The sequence below is a fragment of the Entelurus aequoreus genome, linkage group LG02, assembly GCF_033978785.1.
Source record: "Entelurus aequoreus isolate RoL-2023_Sb linkage group LG02, RoL_Eaeq_v1.1, whole genome shotgun sequence".
NCBI lineage: Eukaryota > Metazoa > Chordata > Actinopteri > Syngnathiformes > Syngnathidae > Entelurus > Entelurus aequoreus.
The window spans coordinates 27131266-27150921 of NC_084732.1; the positions used below are offsets into that span (position 1 = coordinate 27131266).

Consider the following 19656-nt stretch of genomic DNA (forward strand, 5'->3'; position numbering starts at 1 on the left):
AAACTCTGAAGCGACAGCATAACCGACCGTAAAAACACCTGTTGCTCGCATATGGCGCGCGTGTGTGTGCGAACACAACACAATGAGAACAGAATTCAATAAGTGGCAAACGGAGGTGTATTTTAACACTATACGTCTGCATGCCTTTGCAGATGGTAATGTTGATTTTGGAGGCCTCACAGACGGCTGGCTGCTGCGGGCCAGGAAACATCACTAGCACTAGGGCCATGTGGGACCTCGCCTTAAGAAGAAGAAAAAAGAAACCTTTGGAGATTTTTTTCACAGCTCATTGTAAGCAATCAGGCAAATAGAAACTTGCAGTGGAGTGGAGTGCAGTGCACAGGAACTGACAGGCCAGCCAGCAGACGCTAAACAGACCACTGGGTCTCACGTAGCACTTCTCCTGGATTCACCATCTCTTGCTGACTAAGAAAGACCTGCAGATGCACCTGAGCAGAAGCCTTGCATCACCCCAAGTCAACCTGCGCACAAACCCTAGGGGATGTTTGTTTTTTTGACGGAGCTACAAGTGTTTTGACTTGAAAGACACTTTTTAAGGGGGAGTCATGATGTTGCCTGTCATTGTGGTATGTGCAGTGTTCATGCTAGCCGGGTCGGGACAGGCCCAGCGACAGAGCCAGCGACAGAGCCAGAGTCGGACCCCGAGGCAGGACGGCTCGACCACCCCGTGGAGGCAGGTGATCCAGTGGGAGAACAACGGCCATTTGTTCAGCTTGCTCAACAGTGGAGCTGAATATGTTCCATCCGGAACTGCCGCCCAGGACCGGGATCACACAATAGTGGTGGCCGACACCCGCCCTCAGTCGCCCCGAAGGACTCAAGGGGGCAACGTCCGCAGACAGGCGCCCTCGAGGGGATCCTCGGAGACGATCCGAGGGCAGGCCAGGCATCCTTTTGGCTTTGGGATAGTGCCTGATAACTGGAGACAAACTGCAGGTGCAACAGGTGGAACTCGCTTCCAGGGATCCACCGGGACTCGAGTAAGGCAATCCACATCCTCCTCATCTTCCTATCCATCATCTCCATACAACATACCGTCATACCCTCAGTATCCCGTCCCTCAGCAGCCTGTCTATCAACCAGTGCCATTCGACCCCAGTTATGGAGAGGCACCATACCAGAGCTACGAGCCACCCTTTCAGCCGGTTCCAGGTGGGAGTTATGGCGCTGGAGGATATGGTGCTGGACAGGGGTACACGGGTGGCGCCCCAATACTGCCAGGTGGCGCTCCCATACTTCCAGGTTCTACCTCTGAATTCACAGACGACAGTTACCTATACTATCAGCCTTATGGCTATGGGACCAACCCTGTGGCGGCCCCACGTCCTGCACAGCCACCCTTTCAAGACGGCCTCGATCGCAGATATACTCACAGTCTCTACAACGAGGACCCTGCCGCTGCAGCTGCTGCTTCCGCCGCCGCCGCCGCCGCCTCCGTCCCCGAAGCCACAGCAGTCCAGTCCGGACCAGGCCCAGGCCAACCCCCGGTGCACAGCCCTCAGTATGAGCAGTTCCCACCATTTGGAAGACCCCGGCCACCCTTCTTGCAGCCCATCCCATCCGGAAGAAACTCTCCAAACTCTGCCATCGAGCAAAGCAACGTCGGGAGCGTGTACCAACAAGATCGAAGAGGTAAAGTAAGCTTTATTTTTTGCTTCGGGTAGAAAGTGTACACATTTTGTTCAGGAAGTTGGAATGGATCTCTCAGGGGGAGAGAGGCTGGGTTTGAAGAAGACATATTAAATATTTCACATAGTCGGAACGACTTCACTTGCAGCCACTTGGGAGATTTCTGTCTTTGAGAAGATCATCATGATTCCTGGTAGGAATTTGCATGCAAAATCCAGCAGGTTTATCAGATGTCTTAAGCAATCAGTGTAAAAGTCATCCAAATTCTGCCTGTGCTGTGTTTTTAAATTGAGAAATCCCAGCACACTAGAAGCACTGTGTTTGCATATGAGGGAGGGGGGGGGGGGGGGGTTCTGTGCGTTTCACGTGCAGTTTGGTAACGCCGAGGGTGACCACATTGGGTCTGGCGGGAAGGGGGGAGGACAAACTCTGGCACTTGGGGACAGGAAAGAGTAAGCAAAGTTGGAGAGTATAGGGAGAAAATGGGAGGGGTACAGCAATTCACCACTCCCTGTGAACTAGGGAAGGAGATATGGAAAGTCCCCCTTCACGAGTCCTCTGAGGTACAATCATTTTGAACTTGCTTAACACAGTTACATTGAACATGTTGACATTTGCATAATTCAGCACGTCTGAAAAAGGAGTGGAAAGAAGGCTTTCATTAGGACTGTCAAAGTGAGCGTAAGTTAATAAAACATGTGGACCACAACAAGAACTACTTAAAAAAGCTTGCAGCTCTCAGGCGAGCCCCGCGAGTATAGCTGCTAATACCAAAAACAAAAACAAAATTGACGCGTACAATGTGAGATTTCCGAGGTTCCCCGTGCCTTCGGGCTGTTTGAAGACGAGGAAAACAAAAAAGCTTTTGTGACTCAACAATGTAGATTTTTGTTTTAGTGAGCAGCAAACACCAGCATTTGGCCTTTCGAAAAGTTGAGAGCGAAAGCTCCCATAGCGTTAAATAATATCAGGTGTGTCGACGTCACATTAATCTCTATAGTAGTTTTACACACACGGAATGGGAATTAGAACTATTACCGATAATAATACCATAGAGGATCTAAGTCTCTAAACACCAAATTTTGCGCTTGTCTTAATAACGTATTTAATTTACTTTAGAGTAGAATTTCACTGTGTTTGGTCAGTAGCTAAAAAAGCAAGAACAATGTACGTATATGCAAACTATCATAAACATTAGCGGGATGCTAGCGCGTGCACGACATTTTTCTTGAACTGAGCTCTAACATTTTGTTTGTACAAAATGTTTTTATATTTGTGTCCTTCTTACTACCATCACATTAAATGACTTACAATGATAAGTAGTGGTGATGCTTGCTATATGGTTTTATTCCGTTTTAAATAGGGATAGGTATCGTTTACATTTCAACAGATACCAGAACCAAATCGGTACCAAAGAAAAACGGTGCTGGTACTCTTAACAGTGCCTAAACCGGTACTTAAGAATGGAAAACATTCAACATTTTTGTAAAAAAAAAAAAAAAAAAAAACTCAACTAAATAAAACATGTTTATTCTTATGGAATTTTGTGATATCGTCTTAAAATCATAATACATTTAAAAAAAAAAAATCATAAAAGGCCCCTCAATTCCCCCCAAAAACGGATTAACTTGATGGAATATAAAGACAATATAACATACATCCTTAAACGTGGATGCATATGCCAAAGTGCAATATATTTATCTTTACAGTAATCTATCTATTTGTATCCTTACCTTATTGCACTTTTATCCTGCACTAAAACGAGCTAATGCAACGAAATTCCGTTCTTATCTGTACCGTAAAGTTCAAATTTGAATGATAACAAAGGAAGTGTAAGTCTAACTTTAAAACTCACTTTTGTTATTTTTGGCTTTTAAATCGGCATGAGTCTTGTGGTCCTCTGTGTCTTTCATTGTTTAATTTAATTGTATTTATTAGTTTTTTTTTTGTTTTATTGTATTTTATTGATGTCTTTTATTGTTTTATTCTTCTTTTTTTTTCTTTTTTTTTGCTTATTTAATTTTAAATGCTTGTAATTTGTTTACTTTTTATTGTTTCTTTTGATGTGCAGCACTCTGGAAACAGTTTTGTTGTTCATAGTGCTGCATAAAAGGGATACCTTACCTATTTTTTTCAGCTGAACTGACTAGTAATTGAATTACTTTAATGATATAAAATAAATGATAACTAAGGAAAACATTCAAAAACAAATAAAATACAATACAGAACATTGATAACGTGCAAAAAAAATTACTCAATACTATTTAACATAGGGAAATTGATCCACAGATGATAACATAATACCTACATCATAATATATTGGACATTAAAATGTGAAATTATATGAGGCTTGTATTGACACTGTAGTTATTTTGGGGTGAAATTATGACATATTGTTGTTTTGAGTACTGCTCCTCCATTCATCCAAGTGATGGATGACAGTTTATTGTAGGACTTACTCACTTGCTGTGGCAAAGACGTGTTTGAAAGTGAGTTTATCTAAAATAAATACACACTTTGCACAACACAGCAATATGGCCTTCCTCTAATATTCATAAACAAAGCCGCCGGCCATCAGGACTGAAGAATAATTAGACAATAATTGGCACTGATTAATTCATTAAAAGGACGCTGCAAAGCATGCTAAGTTATTTTGCTCATTAGTCGTAGCCTGGAAAACTACTAATGATCCAATCAAACAAATTATATTATACACTACAAGCTTGATGCCATGTTAAGGTTTATTCTATAGATGAGCTATAGTAATAGTCATAATAATATGTGAACTAATGAAAGGAAATGGACATCACATTAATTGTAAATAATTAGCATTGTGGTAATCAAATAATCACATCCAATAATATAGTGATTCTCAAACTGTGGTATGCAATATGAAGTATAATTGTTGAGGATGTTTGTGCTGTGTGTTTAATGTTATAGTGGCCAAAATATTAAGTATTTAAATGAAACCTCTGCCTTGTTTTTAATGAATACTTGGGCCTTCAATGCTACTCTATTTTAATGTTGGTCAGTATGGTGGTACTTGGAAAGCAAAGTTTTTTCTGAGATGCTACTTGGTGAAAAAGGTTTGAGAACCACTGCAATAATCCATTATAATGTTGTAACCTTATGATTAAAGTAATGTTTATTTTAAATAATCACAATAATTAAATTGTATCCACACCCTTTTTGTTCAGTGAAAAAAACTGTAATTAAATGCAATTAATATGCATAAATATCAGTGATTAAATTTATATTAAAATGCTGAGTTTATTTACTAAAACTAATATTTTCTATTTATTTAGACAAATCCCAAAAACCGAGTTTTCCCGCCTGATTTTCGCTGTGCCAAAACAAAATTGTATTTTAAGGAAAAAAATAAAGATAAACAAACTCAAATTACAATTATATTAGAAATAATCATTGTGTACCCGAACAGCATTTGTAAATTTGTTTTTTAAAATAATCGCAACGTTTAAATGATTTGCACTGCAGAAGATGAAATCCGATTGCACACCAAATAAATGGTTTTGCCTCATTTTCTAACCTGTACTTTACAAGTCGACACATCATTAAAAAAAAAAACTGCGCTAAAACTATGACTCACTTCTTCTTCGTCTTTAGTCCGACCTCAATAAATGTGAAATATCCGGATGTGTCGCTGCCTCTGTAGCTCACACAGTCTTTAGCTTAAAAGTATGTTAAAGGCAGCCTGCGTGTCCCTTATTATTATTTTTTTTTTTTTACTACTTCACTGGTAAAAACGCCTGGCAAGATCTAAGTTCTCCAAAGCGTGTCCCACTTAGAGCGTAATACTTGGTTTTGTCACATGCTGTTGAGAGCCGATCAGCTTTTGGTCTCTCCAAACACTTTATCCTTATAAAAGAGACCCAATTTCTCATTTGAAAAGATTAAAGAACAAAGTCTTCCTCGGTGGAAGAGAGAGAGAAAAGGGAGAGAAAAAAAATGCTGTGGTCTCACACGGCTCTTCCAATGTTTACATGGTCTGCCTCAGGAAGTGTGGCCCTGTCCTACTACATCTGCCTCAGAGTGGGAGCACTCAGTGGGGTGTTTGCATAAGAGCCGGCAACTTAAAGTTCTTGTTCAGACTGTGTCATGACGGCGAGACTCACCTGGTTGTGAAACACTTAGCAAACATTGCGTTTTGGAACGTCCAATGTGGTTTTTATAAGCACGCCATAAACATAATACCATAAAAATGTTGTTACAGATGCTTGAACATCTGTTGAAATTGTGTGAGCTCAGGGCAGCCCCTGGCTAAATTAAGGCCCTGAGGTTTTTCACACTCTTTTATTTATGTGAAAACATTTAATTTGATGCATTTTTTGTACTAAAACTAATTTATAGGAAATAAATTGTCCAATTGTTTTTTTTTTTTACTGCAAAATGACGTAAAATAATTAAAATACACTGTTGCACAGTACTACTGCCTTACAAGATCAGCACTGAGGATAGATAGATAGATAGATAGATAGATAGATAGATAGATAGATAGATAGATAGATAGATAGATAGATAGATAGATAGATAGATAGATAGATAGATAGATAGATAGATAGATAGATAGTACTTTATTGATTCCTTTAGGAGAGTTCCCTCAGGAAAATTAAAATTCCAGCAGCAGTGTACAGAATTGAGATCGAATTTAAAAAAGTAAATAATGGGGGTATAAATGGAAACAAAATAGAAAAATATTACAGTAGAATAAAAACAAAAAGCATCAATGAGAATACAAATATAACAGTAAAATAAGAATATAACAAGAGAAACTAGGCATTAGTGACCATGTTATGAAAACGTATTACACTGTTATTGTTTTGCATCCCGTCATTCTAGTACCCCCCTCCCTCCCAGAGAGGAGTTGTACAGTCTAATGGCGTGTGGGACAAAGGAGTTTTTTAGTCTATTAGTCCTGCACTTGGGATGAAGCAGTCTAGCACTGAACAGGCTCCTCTGGCTACTGACAACGGTATGCAGAGGGTGACTGGCATCATCCAGGATGCTCACTGAGGATGTGGGCCATGAAAACAGTGGAAATGTTGAGGGTAGTTTGCCATTATATTCTTATCGGTGATGGTGCAGGAAGGGGCTCAGAATACGTTCGAGGTCAAATTTCACGTGGAGCTAATTTCACATGCACGTCTTCATGCAAAATTGCACTACAAAAAGTCAGTGTTCAAAAACAAGAAAGCAAAAAACAAAAATTAGGGGTATTTTATTTGAACTAAGCAAAATGATCTGCCAATAGAACAAGAAAATGTGGCTTGTCAAGACTTTCCAAAACAAGTAAAATTAGCTAACCTCAATGAACCCAAAAATACCTTAAAATAAGTATATTCTCACTAATAACAAGTGCACTTTTCTTGGTAGAAAAAAAAGAGACCTTTTTGCTCAATATGTTGAAAAATATTCTTAAATTAAGTAAATTCTAGTGCATACATCAGTGTGTGAATGTGTGTGTGTGAATGGGTGAATGTGGAAATAGTGTCAAAGCGCTCTGAGTTCCTTAAAAAAAGGTAGAAAAGCGCTATGCAAGTACAACCCATTTACCATTTACCATCATGATTTTTTTTTCATGCTTGAAGTAAGAAATTATTACTTTAAAAAAGTAGTTTTATACTTGTGAGTGTTGATGACACAGCTTTGCAACAGTCTATATTCTAGTTTCAAGCATGTTTTACTCAATATAGGTCATGAAATCTCAGCTACAAGCTTTAATATCTTACTGAGATCATTTAGGACCAAAACCCTTAAAACAAGTAAAACACTGTAATATAAAATCTGCTTAGTGAGAAGAATTATCTTATCAGACAGAAAATAAGCAAATATCACCCTTATTTGAGATATTAAATCTTACTTAGATTTCAGTTTTTGCAATGGGGCCGCACCACGGTCCCATGCATAGCGTGTGATCTGCGTATATCTGTGTGTAGTGTCGAAATATGATGAGTGGAAATGCAAATCCCAGCAACCCATTGAAGACTGGATTCAAAACTACACTGAAAAAAACTTATTGAGATAAAAACATAATGTGGCTTTGATGTAGGCTTTCTTTTGCCTGTTTGCAGTCCCTACAATGTCAGGGCATGGTGTAGCTCTGTTCTTAATATTTTTTGACCATGTGGCCCAATGTTTCCAGTGCAGAGGGGCCCGCTCAAATATTAACAGTGAATTACAGTACACACTAAAAAAATGCTGGGTTATTTTGATAACCCAATTTATGAGTTGCGAGTGTTGGGTTAAATTTTGGAGTTAATTTTATGAAGAGCAATCCATTTTTTTATTATTTCAACTCAATTTCTGGGATTTTAAAACTATGAACCATTTTTGGACTGTTTTTCAATGAGTAACGCATTTTTGGGTAAAAAAAAAAAAGTACCTTTTTTTTATTAAAAAGGTACTTTTTTCTCGAAGGGAATTTTATTAAGGATTAATCTCATTACCATTATTTACAATCACACATCGTATGTATAGGGCTGGGTGATATGGCCTTTTATTAATATCTCGATATTTTTAGGCCATGTCACGATACACACAGATATATCTCAATGTTTTGCCTTAGCCTTGAATGAACACTTGATGCATATAATCACAGCAGTATGATGATTCTATGTGTCTACATTAAAACATTCTTGTTCATACTGCATTAATATATGCCAGATTCGCACCTTCTTTCTCTCGTACTACCACTCGCACCACTCCGCTAGCATCACAGCTAATGTTACCCATGCTGCTACCTCTCTGCTCCGCGAGAGCGTATGACGTTGTACGTGCGACAATATGTGGCGTATGTAAGAAGGTGCGCTTGTTTTAAGTCTCTGTGAGAAGGAGACAAGAAAGAGTGAAAAAAGCCTGTAGTGTAATGCCCGCAGCTAAAAGTAACTGCGTGAGAACGTATACTCGAATATCACGATACAGTCATTTTCTATATCGCACAGAGACAAACCCGCGATATATCGAGTATATTCGATATATCGCCCAGCCCTAGTTTTTATGTACATGAAAATATTTGAGCATGCTGTATAGAACTACTATTGTCATGATCCGTTGCCCGGATCTTGTTTGTTTAGTTTTTGACTCCCTCAGTTCTTGTTCTGAGCACTCCTAGGTTTGTGTTTTATTTGGCATGACTGAAGATTGTTTTCACCTGCCTCTGATTAGTGTTCATGACGCTCACCTGCTCCAGGGCACTAATCAGAGAACTACTTATTCCCTGCTTTTCGCCACACTCAGTCTGGCTTTCTTATTTGCTTCCACGCAACAGTTACGACGGCTACTGATTTGATTCCTGAGCTAAGCTTCGCCTTTTTGTTTGCCTGTTTACATGATAAGCTTTTCTTGTTCGCTATTCCGTTAGCTTCCCGTGCTATCGGCACGCTGGTGCTCTTTTGTTTGTATCCCGCATGATTTATGGACAATAAATCCCAATACAAAGGTCCTGGGTTCGATCCTGCGCTCGGGATCTTTCTGTGTGGAGTTTGCGTGTTATCCCCGTGACTGCGTGGGTTCCCTCCGGGTACTCCGGCTTCCTCCCACTTCCAAAGACATGCACCTGGGGATAGGTTGATTGGCAACACTAAATTGTCCTTAGTGTGTGAATCTGAGTGCGAATGTTTTCTGTCTATCTGTGTTGGCCCTGTGATGAGGTGGCGACTTGTCTAGGGTGTACCCCTCCTTCCGCCCGCTTGTAGCTGAGACATACTTGCCAACCTTGAGACCTCCAATATCGGGAGGTGGGGGGTATGGGGTGGGGGGAGGGGGCGTGGTTGGGGGCGTGGTTATTTACAGCAAAAATTCACCAACTAGTGTATTTCATATATATTTCATATATATATATATATATATATATATATATATATATATATATATATATATATATATATATATATATATATATATATATATATATATATATATATGAAATACTTGACTTTCAGTAAATTCTAGCTATAAATATATATATATATATATATATATATATATATATATATATATATATATATATATATATATATATATATATATATATATATATATATATATATATATATATATATATATATATATTTATTTTATTTACATAGAAAAAAGAAAAAAATACTTGAATTTCAGTGTTCCGGTGGCTATCCATTAGACGGCAGTATTGTCCTGTTTAACTTCTCCGTTCATGATGAGTATATAATTTCGGCCACCGTGTTCAATGGAGAAGTCTGTTCTACAAAATTTACAGGCAACATACACCTTCCCCTTCAAACTGTCCTGGATGAACTGAAATTCTTGTTTCCATTCGTTTTGGAACTTGCAAGCGTATTTCTTCATCGTGCTCGTCGACGGCATCGCCATGTCTGTAATTTCCTCGTTCTTCTGCTTCGTCTCCTTGTTGTGTGTGCAGTTGTGCACTCTACTCTCTAAAAGCCCTAGATGTTATGACGTCATTGGGCAGGCAAGCTGTTTATATTGTGGGAAAGCGGACGTGAGAACAGGTTGTCCCCACTCAGTCTCAGGTCCGCATTGAGCTGGAGGGGATGTGGCCTCCAGCTCCGGCTGAATACCGGGAGTTTGTCGGGAGAAAATCTCTGCCGGGAGATTGTCGGGAGAGGCGCTGAATACCGGGATTATCCCGCTAAAAACGGGAGGGTTGGCAAGTATGAGCTGAGATAGGCTCCAGCACCCCCCGCGACCCCAAAAGAGATAAGTGGTAGAAAATGGATGGATGGGATGGAAATAATTTCCTTACCTGCACCTTGCCTCCGGAGTTCCGTCTGGATCCTGGGAGAAAGATCCACGTATGACCATACACGGCAATTCATGTAAAAAAACTGTCACTCATGTCTTGCTTTTGAGTATATTTTAATGGAAAAAAAATAATTTTGACCAGTAGTTGGGAAGGAGTAGGACAAACCAGCAGTAAAATGTATAATTTTTAACCAACTATTGGGTCAAGGAGCGCTAAATTGCGCAACCCAATAGTTGGGTCTGGAATAACCCAACATTGCAGTGAGCATAACTCAGCTTTTGTGTGAAATACATTCAACCCAATAGTTGGGTTATGAATCAACCAACATTGATTTAGCATAACTCAACTTTTGGGTTAAATAATTCAACCCAATAGTTTGGTTGGGAATAACCCAACATTAAGTTATCATAACTCAACTTTTTGGTTAAATAATTCAACGGAAAAAGTTGGGTTAAAAAAATACACTGAAAATGTTGAGTTAAAATAACTCAAATAAAGTGTTTGTCTTTTTCTGAACCAGCAGTTGGGTTGAAATTGGGTTATGTTTTAACCCAACATTGTTTAGTGTGTAGTACCTCCACTTACGAGTAAGGATGTGTATTGAGTATTGATACTGCTATCAGTCATTTTTTATCCAACTGACCGTTGTAGTTATGACACTGTCATTTTAATTCAGGCGCTGCTGCAAAGCATGAAAAAGAACACGGTGGATCAGCCAATCAAAGTCGTTCTTTTAACGCCCCACTTCCCAGTATGCAGAAGTGAACAGAATCGCGAACGGAATCAATATTCGCTAAAAACAGAATCTAAATACGGAAAGTCTTGTCTTGTCGTAATGTGACTGAGATGCTGTCATTGAGAGGAAAAGGGAAACATATTTTCAGCGTAATTGACAAACACTCACCTCCATGGAGCCGTGCCAGCCTGCGGCCAATTCTCTATACACAGAAGCCCTGCAAGCCGTGCTTGCCTCCGGGACACACAGCCACCTCAAACTACCAAACTAAACTCTAAAATACAGAGCCAAACATTTCCCAAATTATTTTTAAGTGTCAGGTGTAATGTTTGTTTTCCAAATATGATGACTACTTGTCGCATTAAAGCTGTGTGTATACCTCTCACATGTCAGTAACTATCTCATTGTATCTTCACAACTGTAGAAATAGTTCATGAAATTCTTTACAATGTCACAGAGCATGTTTTGAATTCATGTTTGCCTCACTGAACTGCAGCATCGCTAGTCCTGGCAGCACTCATGCAGTCCCAGGCCACCATTTATACATTTAATCAATCAATCAATCAAAGTTTATTTATATAACCCTAAATCACGAGTGTCTCAAAGCCACAAACCTTGGAGAGGACTGCATATGTGGGTAACCCCCCCCCCCCCCTCTAGGGGAGACCGAAAGCAATGGATGTCGAGTGAGTCTGACATAATATTGTGAAAGTCCAACACATCAGCGAGAGTCCAGTCCATAGTGGGGCAAGCAGGAACCATCTCGAGTGGAGACGGGTCAGCAGCGTAGAGATGTCCCCATCTGATGAACAGGCTAGCGGTCCACCCCGGGTTTGGAGCAGAGTAGAAAAGAAAAGAAAAGAAACGGCAGATCAACTGGTCTAAACAGGGAGTCTATTTAAAGGCTAGAGTATACAAAGGAGTTTTAAGATGAGACTTAAATGCTTATACTGAGGTAGCATCTCTAACTTTTACCGGGAGGGCATTCCATAGTATTGGAGCCCGAATAGAAAACGCTCTATAGCCCGCAGACTATTTTTGGGTTCTGGGAATCACTAATAAGCCGGAGTTCTTTGAACGCAGATTTCTTGCCGGGACATATGGTACAATACAATCGGCAAGATAGGCAGGAGCTTGACTGTGTAGTATTTTATACGTAAGTAGTAAAACCTTAAAGTCGCATCTTAGGTGCACAGGAAGCCAGTGCAAGTGAGCCAGTATAGGCGTAATATGATCAAACTTTCTTGTTTTTGTCAAAAGTCTAGCAGCCGCATTTTGTACCATCTGTAATCTTTTAATGCTAGACATAGGGAGGTCCGAAAATAAAACGTTACAGTAATCGAGACGAGATGTAACGAACGCATGAATAATGATCTCAGCATCGCTTGTGGACAAAATGGGACGAATTTTAGCGATATTACGGAGATGAAAGAAGGCCGTTTTAGTAACACTTTTAATGTGCGACTCAAACGAGAGAGTTGGGTCGAAGATAATACCCAGATTCTTTACAGAGTCACCTTGTTTAATTGTTTGGTTGTCAAATGTTAAGGTGGTATTTTTAAATAGATGTCGGTGTTGAGCAGGACCAATAATCAGCATTTCCGTTTTCTTAGCGTTGAGTTGCAAAAAGTTAGCGGACATCCATTGTTTAATTTCATTAAGACACGCCTCCAGCTGACTACAATCCGGCGTGTTGGTCAGCTTTAGGGGCATGTAGAGTTGGGCAGAGGTGGGACCAAGTCATTGCTTTGCAAGTCACAAGTAAGTCTCAAGTCTTTGCCCTCAAGTCTCGAGTCAAGTCCCGAGTCAAGACAGGCAAGTCCCGAGTCAAGTCCAAAGTCAAGACTGGAAAGTCTCAAGTCGAGTCCCAAGTCCTGCATTTTGAGTTTCGAGTCCTTTCAAGTCCTTTTAACCACAGACTAATATTTTTACACAGATTGTGTATGCTTTTAAAACGCTGTATTTATTTATTAAAACAAGTGCATTTGAAATTGCAGGAAAAAAAATAGTGCTGACATTGCAATTCATAATAGCACTATTAACCAGTCATTTTAATAGTTTAAACAATTTTAAACATTTAACTCATTCCTTTACAGAATAAACACATTTGCAAAAACAAACATTAACATACTATTGGTTGTATTTTATGAAAATAATATTACCACAGAGTTGAGAAGGAGCAAAGATCTTCAATATTTGTATGTGAAAATCACAAATAAATCTTCTGGGGGAGGATGACGCCCCTACAGGGGTTTGGTTTACAAACTTTCAGCCCCACCTAAAACAAAATTCACCAGCCGCCACTGATTATGATGCATTCTCATTTTAGGCAAAATATAAGACAATACTTTCTTAACAGTATAATTGTAACCAGGAATAAGTCTTCAAGTAACAATATTCAAATACTAACATTGTTGGGTAAAACAGCATTTGGTTTTATTCTGAATGTAGTGAAACAAATTGGTGGTTTTAGCTGGTATAATGACTTTCAGGTGTTTATATATGTTTAAGTATTTGGCAGACGCTTTTATCCAAAGCGACATACATAAAAAAATACATACGTAACAATCACTGTAAACATGATCATTTAAGGGAAGAATGTAATACAAAATATCAATACAAAGTGTCAAGACAGAATAAACTCTCTGCTGCTGCAGCAACAGAGATACAGTCTATAGGTCCCTAAGATATATAGATATCTAATGTATTCATACATTGTTTATGTAGGATATACGCATGTATATATAACCTAATCATATTGTTTCTTCAATTTAAAAATAGCTTACCGTTTTTTCCCCCTTCTCTGGGATTATATTCCCAGTTTTGATCTCGGACGTCTGGTCACTTATAGCGTATAAGAATATTATATTACTGTTAAGCAAACTATGAATAATAAAACTTGCCAAAACATGTGTCCGTTATCATAGCTACACGTATGACAAAAAACCGCGTGAAAATCAGTGGTATTCAGTGAGGTAAAATGAATTAAATGCGCTGACAGTTCATTGCTCCTGCCAAATCAATTGCACTGAGTGGAGCGGATCACCACTCCAAGATGGCGGCCCCGCGTCTCGTCTGCGCCAGTAGGCAGTAGCGCTCGATGCTGCGTACCCTTAGAACATGTCTATGTTTATAACGTTAGCAGTGAGTTTACAGCCTCACTGATTTAAAGCAAATAAAAGTCATGTTACTTAGCCAATAAACGTTATCTTACATTCAAAACTTACCCTTCTTTGTGCAACTTCAAATGTCGAAGGAAGTTGGAAGTTGTTGCGTCTCCGTCTGTAATATTCGAACTGCGTGATTTGCATACGCAATTCGTTTTTTGTTGACCAAGTCGTAGTTTTTATACCCGAACGAAACCAACTTTGGCATAATTGTTTCTCTCTGCCGCATTGTTTGACAACTCTTGTTCGGTGGTTGTCCTGCAATTTGATTGGATGAATGCTGTCTGATGAAAACAACGTATAACTAATTTGATTGGCTGTTGTACTGACAGCGCACCAGCTGACAAGCAGCACACACGCTGATAGACAGACACACACGTACAAAATGAAAGATACGGAGCGCTCCCAAATAACTTTTTAAGCTTTGGGTTTTGGGGAAAGTAGCAAGTCATGTCAAGTCAAAAGGCTCAAGTCCAAGTGAAGTCACAAGTCATTGATGTTAAAGTCTAAGTCGAGTTGCAAGTCTCTTTACATTTTGTCAAGTCGAGTCTAAAGTCATCAAATTCATGACTCGAGTCTGACTCGAGTCCAAGTCATGTGACTCGAGTCCACACCTCTGGAGTTGGGTGTCATCAGCATAACAGTGAAAGCTAACACCGTATTTGCGTATGATGTCACCTAGCGGCAGCATGTAAATACTAAAGAGTGCAGGGCCAAGAACCGAACCCTGGGGAACTCCGCACGTTACCTTAACATAGTCCGAGGTCACATTGTTATGGGAGACACACTGCATCCTGTCAGTAAGATAAGAGTTAAACCAAGACAAGGCTAAGTCTGTCATCCCAATACGCGTTTTGATACGCTCTAATAAAATATTATGATCAACAGTATCGAAAGCGGCGCTAAGATCTAGAAGCAGCAACATAGATGAAGCATCAGAATCCATCGTTAGCAATAGATCATTAGTCATTTTTGCGAGGGCTGTCTCCGTAGAGTGATTTGCCCTGAAACCGGATTGAAAAGGTTCACAGAGATTGTTAGACGCTAAGTGTTCATTTAGCTGCTGTGCTACAATTTTTTCGAGGATTTTCGAGATAAACGGAAGGTGGGACACCGGCCGGTAGTTTACCAGGAGATCAGGATCGAGGTTAGGTCTTTTGAGTAGAGGATGAATAACCGCTTTTTTGAATGCTAGGGGAACAGTGCCAGAGGAAAGTGATAAGTTTATAATATTTAATACTGATGGACCTAATAATACAAAAAGCTCCTTGATAAGTTTCCCAGGAATTGGGTCAAGTAAACATGTTGTTTGTTTTGTCCCATTTACACATTTTGACAATTCCTCCAATGTTATTTCATCAAAGAGAGAGAAACTATTTTGGAGGGCAGTGTCCGTCGTATATACAGTCGTATTTGTGTTAATAGAACCCAGTTGTAGCTGAGATGCTTTGTCTTTAATCTCTTTTCTAATGACTTCAATTTTCTTATTAAAGAAATTCATAAAGTCATCTGCTGAGTGGGTGGAGCTACTGGGAGAAGTCCCTTGTTGGGTTAGCGATGCTACCGTACTAAACAGAAATTTAGGATCATTTTTGTTGAGGTGGATGAGATTTGAGTAATATTTAGCTTTAGCTGAGGTAAGCATGCGTTTATAAGTTATTAAACTATCACACCATCCTTGATGGAAAACCTCAAGTTTAGTCGCACGCCATTTGCGTTCCAGCTTTCTACATGATCATTTCTGGGCTTTAGTTTCTTCTGTAAACCATGGGGTACGCCTTTTAGGGGCCCTTTTTAGCTTTAGCGGTGCTACAATATCAATGGTGTCGCGCAGGGCGTCATTAAAGTTGTTAGTGAGGTTATCAATAGAGCCCACATAATTTGGGAATGGTGCTATTACCGAAGGCAGTAGGTCAGTAAGAGTCGTCGTTGTGGCAGCATTAATGTTGCGGGTGCTATAGTAGTTATTATTATTATTATTAGTTTGTTGACAATGAGTCAGAACTTCGAATTTTATAAGGTAATGGTCGGACATTACTTTAGTGTACGGGAGTATCGTAACTTTAGAGGTGGTGACACCCCTGACAAGCACTAGATCTATCGTATTACCGTTGCGATGCGTGGGTTCATTTATTATTTGTGTAAGACCACAGCTATCAATTATAGTCTGGAGCGCCACGCATGGAGGGTCCGATGGGGTATTCATATGGATATTAAAGTCCCCCATTATGATTATATTGTCGGCGTGCGTCAGTAGATCGGCAACAAACTCTGAGAATTCACTGATGAAGTCCGAATAGGGCCCAGGGGGGCGGTAGATAACAGCCAGGTGGAGAGGCAGCGGTGTGACAAACCTCAAAGTGAGCACCTCAAACGAGTTATATTTATTATTTAGGTTAGGTGTAAGATTATAGTTTTCATTGTATATTAGTGCGACACCCCCTCCCCTTTTAAGAGGTCTGGCAATATGTGTATTGGTATAGCCAGGAGGAGATGCTTCATTTAGCGCAAAAAAATCGTCTGGTTTGAGCCAGGTCTCGGCGAGACCAACGACGTCAAGTTTGTTGTCTCTAATGACTTCATTAACTAATAACGTTTTGGAAGACAATGATCTTATGTTTAAAAAGCCCATATTATAGGTAGTGGGCTGTTTTGAGGATTGTTTGTTGAAATTATCCGAAGTAGCAATATTAATAATGTTGCGTTTATTATGCGTATTGCACTTTAAATAGTTTCGACCATATCTAGGAATTGATACGACGGGGATATTCAGATTGTTTGCTTGATGTTGCGATAAACTGAACGCATCATAGTTAGCTACCTCAGTACAATGTATGTCTGCCTCTGACATGGTCACAAAAGAAAAAACATTATGTGAGTTGTGTTTTATTCTAAGAGAATTGCTATGTGTGCAGGGATCATCCAGCCTGACGCCAGCTAGTTCTAGTTTAAATGGCTTCTTACCCGGAGACTCCACGCTTCTTTGGTTAGCTTTTCTCTTTGTTGTTAGCCCAGCTCGGCATCCCCGCTTCTGCTTCCGCTCGCACCGCCTATGTCGTCTCCATTGGCGGTCACCGCTAGCACTTGACTCCGCTGCTACAAAGGCCGCTCGATGTAGCCCACGAAGTATTCCCATGCTAGCGAGGAGGTCCACCGTACATGCATCTTTCAGTCTATAACGACCCGATCCATCCACATCCAGAATTGTCTGTCGGTCATATGTGATCACAGAGTGTTCACGCTTTGAGCCAGCCATGAAATTGACAGAAATGACGGGTGTTTTTTGCCAAATCGCTCTACACTCCCAAGAGCATTAGTGAGCCGCAGCATTCTCATGCGCCGCCATTTTGTCAAAACTTTAGCCCGCAGACTTTTTTTTGGGCTCTGGGAATCACTAATAAGCCGGAGTTCTTTGAACGCAGATTTCTTGCCGGGACATATTGTACAATACAATCGGCAAGATAGGATGGAGCTAGACCGTGTAACCTTAAAGTCGCATCTTAAGTGCACATGAAGCCAGTGCAGGTGAGCCAGTATAGGCGTAATATGATCAAACTTTCTTGTTCTTGTCAAAAGTCTAGCAGCTGCATTTTGTACCAACTGTAATCTTTTAATGCTAGACATAGGAAGACCCGAAAATAATACGTTACAGTAATCGAGACGAGATGTAACGAACGCATGAATAATGATCTCAGCGTCGGTGGTGGACAAAATGGAACAAATGTTTGCGATATTACGGAAATGAAAGATGGCCGTTTTAGTAACAAGTAAAAAAAAAATATATGAATCAAATTTGCTTGGCATGGCTCTATTTGGATAAAAAGTATTTCCTTAAAGAAGTAAATATAGAAGATGCTCCATTGTTGTTGTGTTATAGTCCACAGTCTCTACATTGTTGTATTATCGCTGCCCTCACTCTCCTCTTGGATAAAAACTGTCTCCCTGTTACTTGTATTGTTTTATGAGCATATTATAAAGTCAGACATAAAGAAGTTTCTGGCAGGGAATAAAAATCTATCTTTCAGACTTGGTCAGTGTCCCAAACACCAGCGTGAGATTACTGTTGTTTTTCTTCCACCACGCACATTATTTTCTTCTCTTGTGTAAGCAAAGTACAACAAACATCGTCTCAATGGCAATAAAGCCCCCCCGGTACTAGCGTCTATGTTTCCGAGTTGAGCGTTATCCCCCAAAGATGGAACTCATAAAGCGGGGCAAACTTTATTAAAGGTTAACCCTAAATGGCAGGTTCATATTCAAATGCGAGTCAGGGAAGATCACATCAAATTAGCCAAGACAGCACAGCATCCTCTGCATAACGCATTTCCCTAATAATAATAATAAGCTCCAGTTAGTTAGAGGCTGAATGAGTGTGTTACGTTGCTCTGTTTTGGATGATTTTTACACAAATGTGACCCTTTGGCACCATCACCCCGATATCACCCTTAGTCTAAAAAGGCCTATGGAGCAGCTCGTTAGAAAAGCGTGATAATCATCTAGAATGCACAGTAATTAGTGGCCGACGGCTTTCGGCAACGCGACCCATTTTTGAACCGCTGACCCCGTCACGGTTTGCCCCTTATGCCATCCATCAGCGCTACGATAAATGCCAGGGATTTAAAAATGGATGACAAATATGTGATAATGTCGGGCTGAATAGCAGAAAGATCATGGAGATGATCTGTGTTAAATAACGTTGAATTACATGCGCATCAGATGCTGGTTGACCTCCAATTTAGTCGGAATTCTAAATGTTTCGATTTACAAATAAGGGAATCGAGTTTTTCGTTCAGGCCTGTTTGCAGATATCAAGGATCAGATCAAATAAGATAAATCCCTCCGGCAGTGAATTGTGGGAATAAAAGTTTTAAAAAAAAGGGTTATTCTTAGGGATGTCCGATAATATCGGACTGCCGATATTATCGGGCGATAAATGCTTTAAAATGTAATATCAGAAATTATCGGTATTGGTTTCAAAATGGTCGATATCGGTTTTAAAAAGTAAAATGTATGACTTTGTAAAACGCCGCTGTGTACACGGACGTAGGGAGAAGTACAGAGCGCCAATAAGCCTTAAAGGCACTGCCTTTGCTGTCGGCCCAATCACACAATATCTACGGCTTTTCACACACACAAGTGAATGCAAGCATACTTGGTAAACAGCCATACAGGTCACACTGAGGGTGGCCGTATAAACAACTTTAACACTCTTACAAATATGCGCCACACTGTGAACCCACACCAAACAAGAATGACAAACACATTTCGGGACAACATCCGCACCGTAACACAACATAAACACAACAGAACAAATACCCAGAACCCCTTGCAGCACTAACTCTTCC

General features: G+C 40.0%; 1 protein-coding gene across 1 annotated transcript in view; it reads left to right on the forward strand.

Moving 5' to 3' along the window:
• The first annotated feature begins 302 nt into the window (after nucleotides 1-302).
• Nucleotides 303-19656, forward strand: part of loxl1 (lysyl oxidase-like 1) — a 63032-nt gene continuing 43678 nt past the window's right edge. The window contains exon 1 of the mRNA XM_062024293.1: nucleotides 303-1653. Within this exon, the coding sequence (XP_061880277.1) occupies nucleotides 567-1653 (1087 nt within the window). The 5' untranslated portion in view covers nucleotides 303-566. The remainder of the gene's footprint in view (nucleotides 1654-19656) is intronic.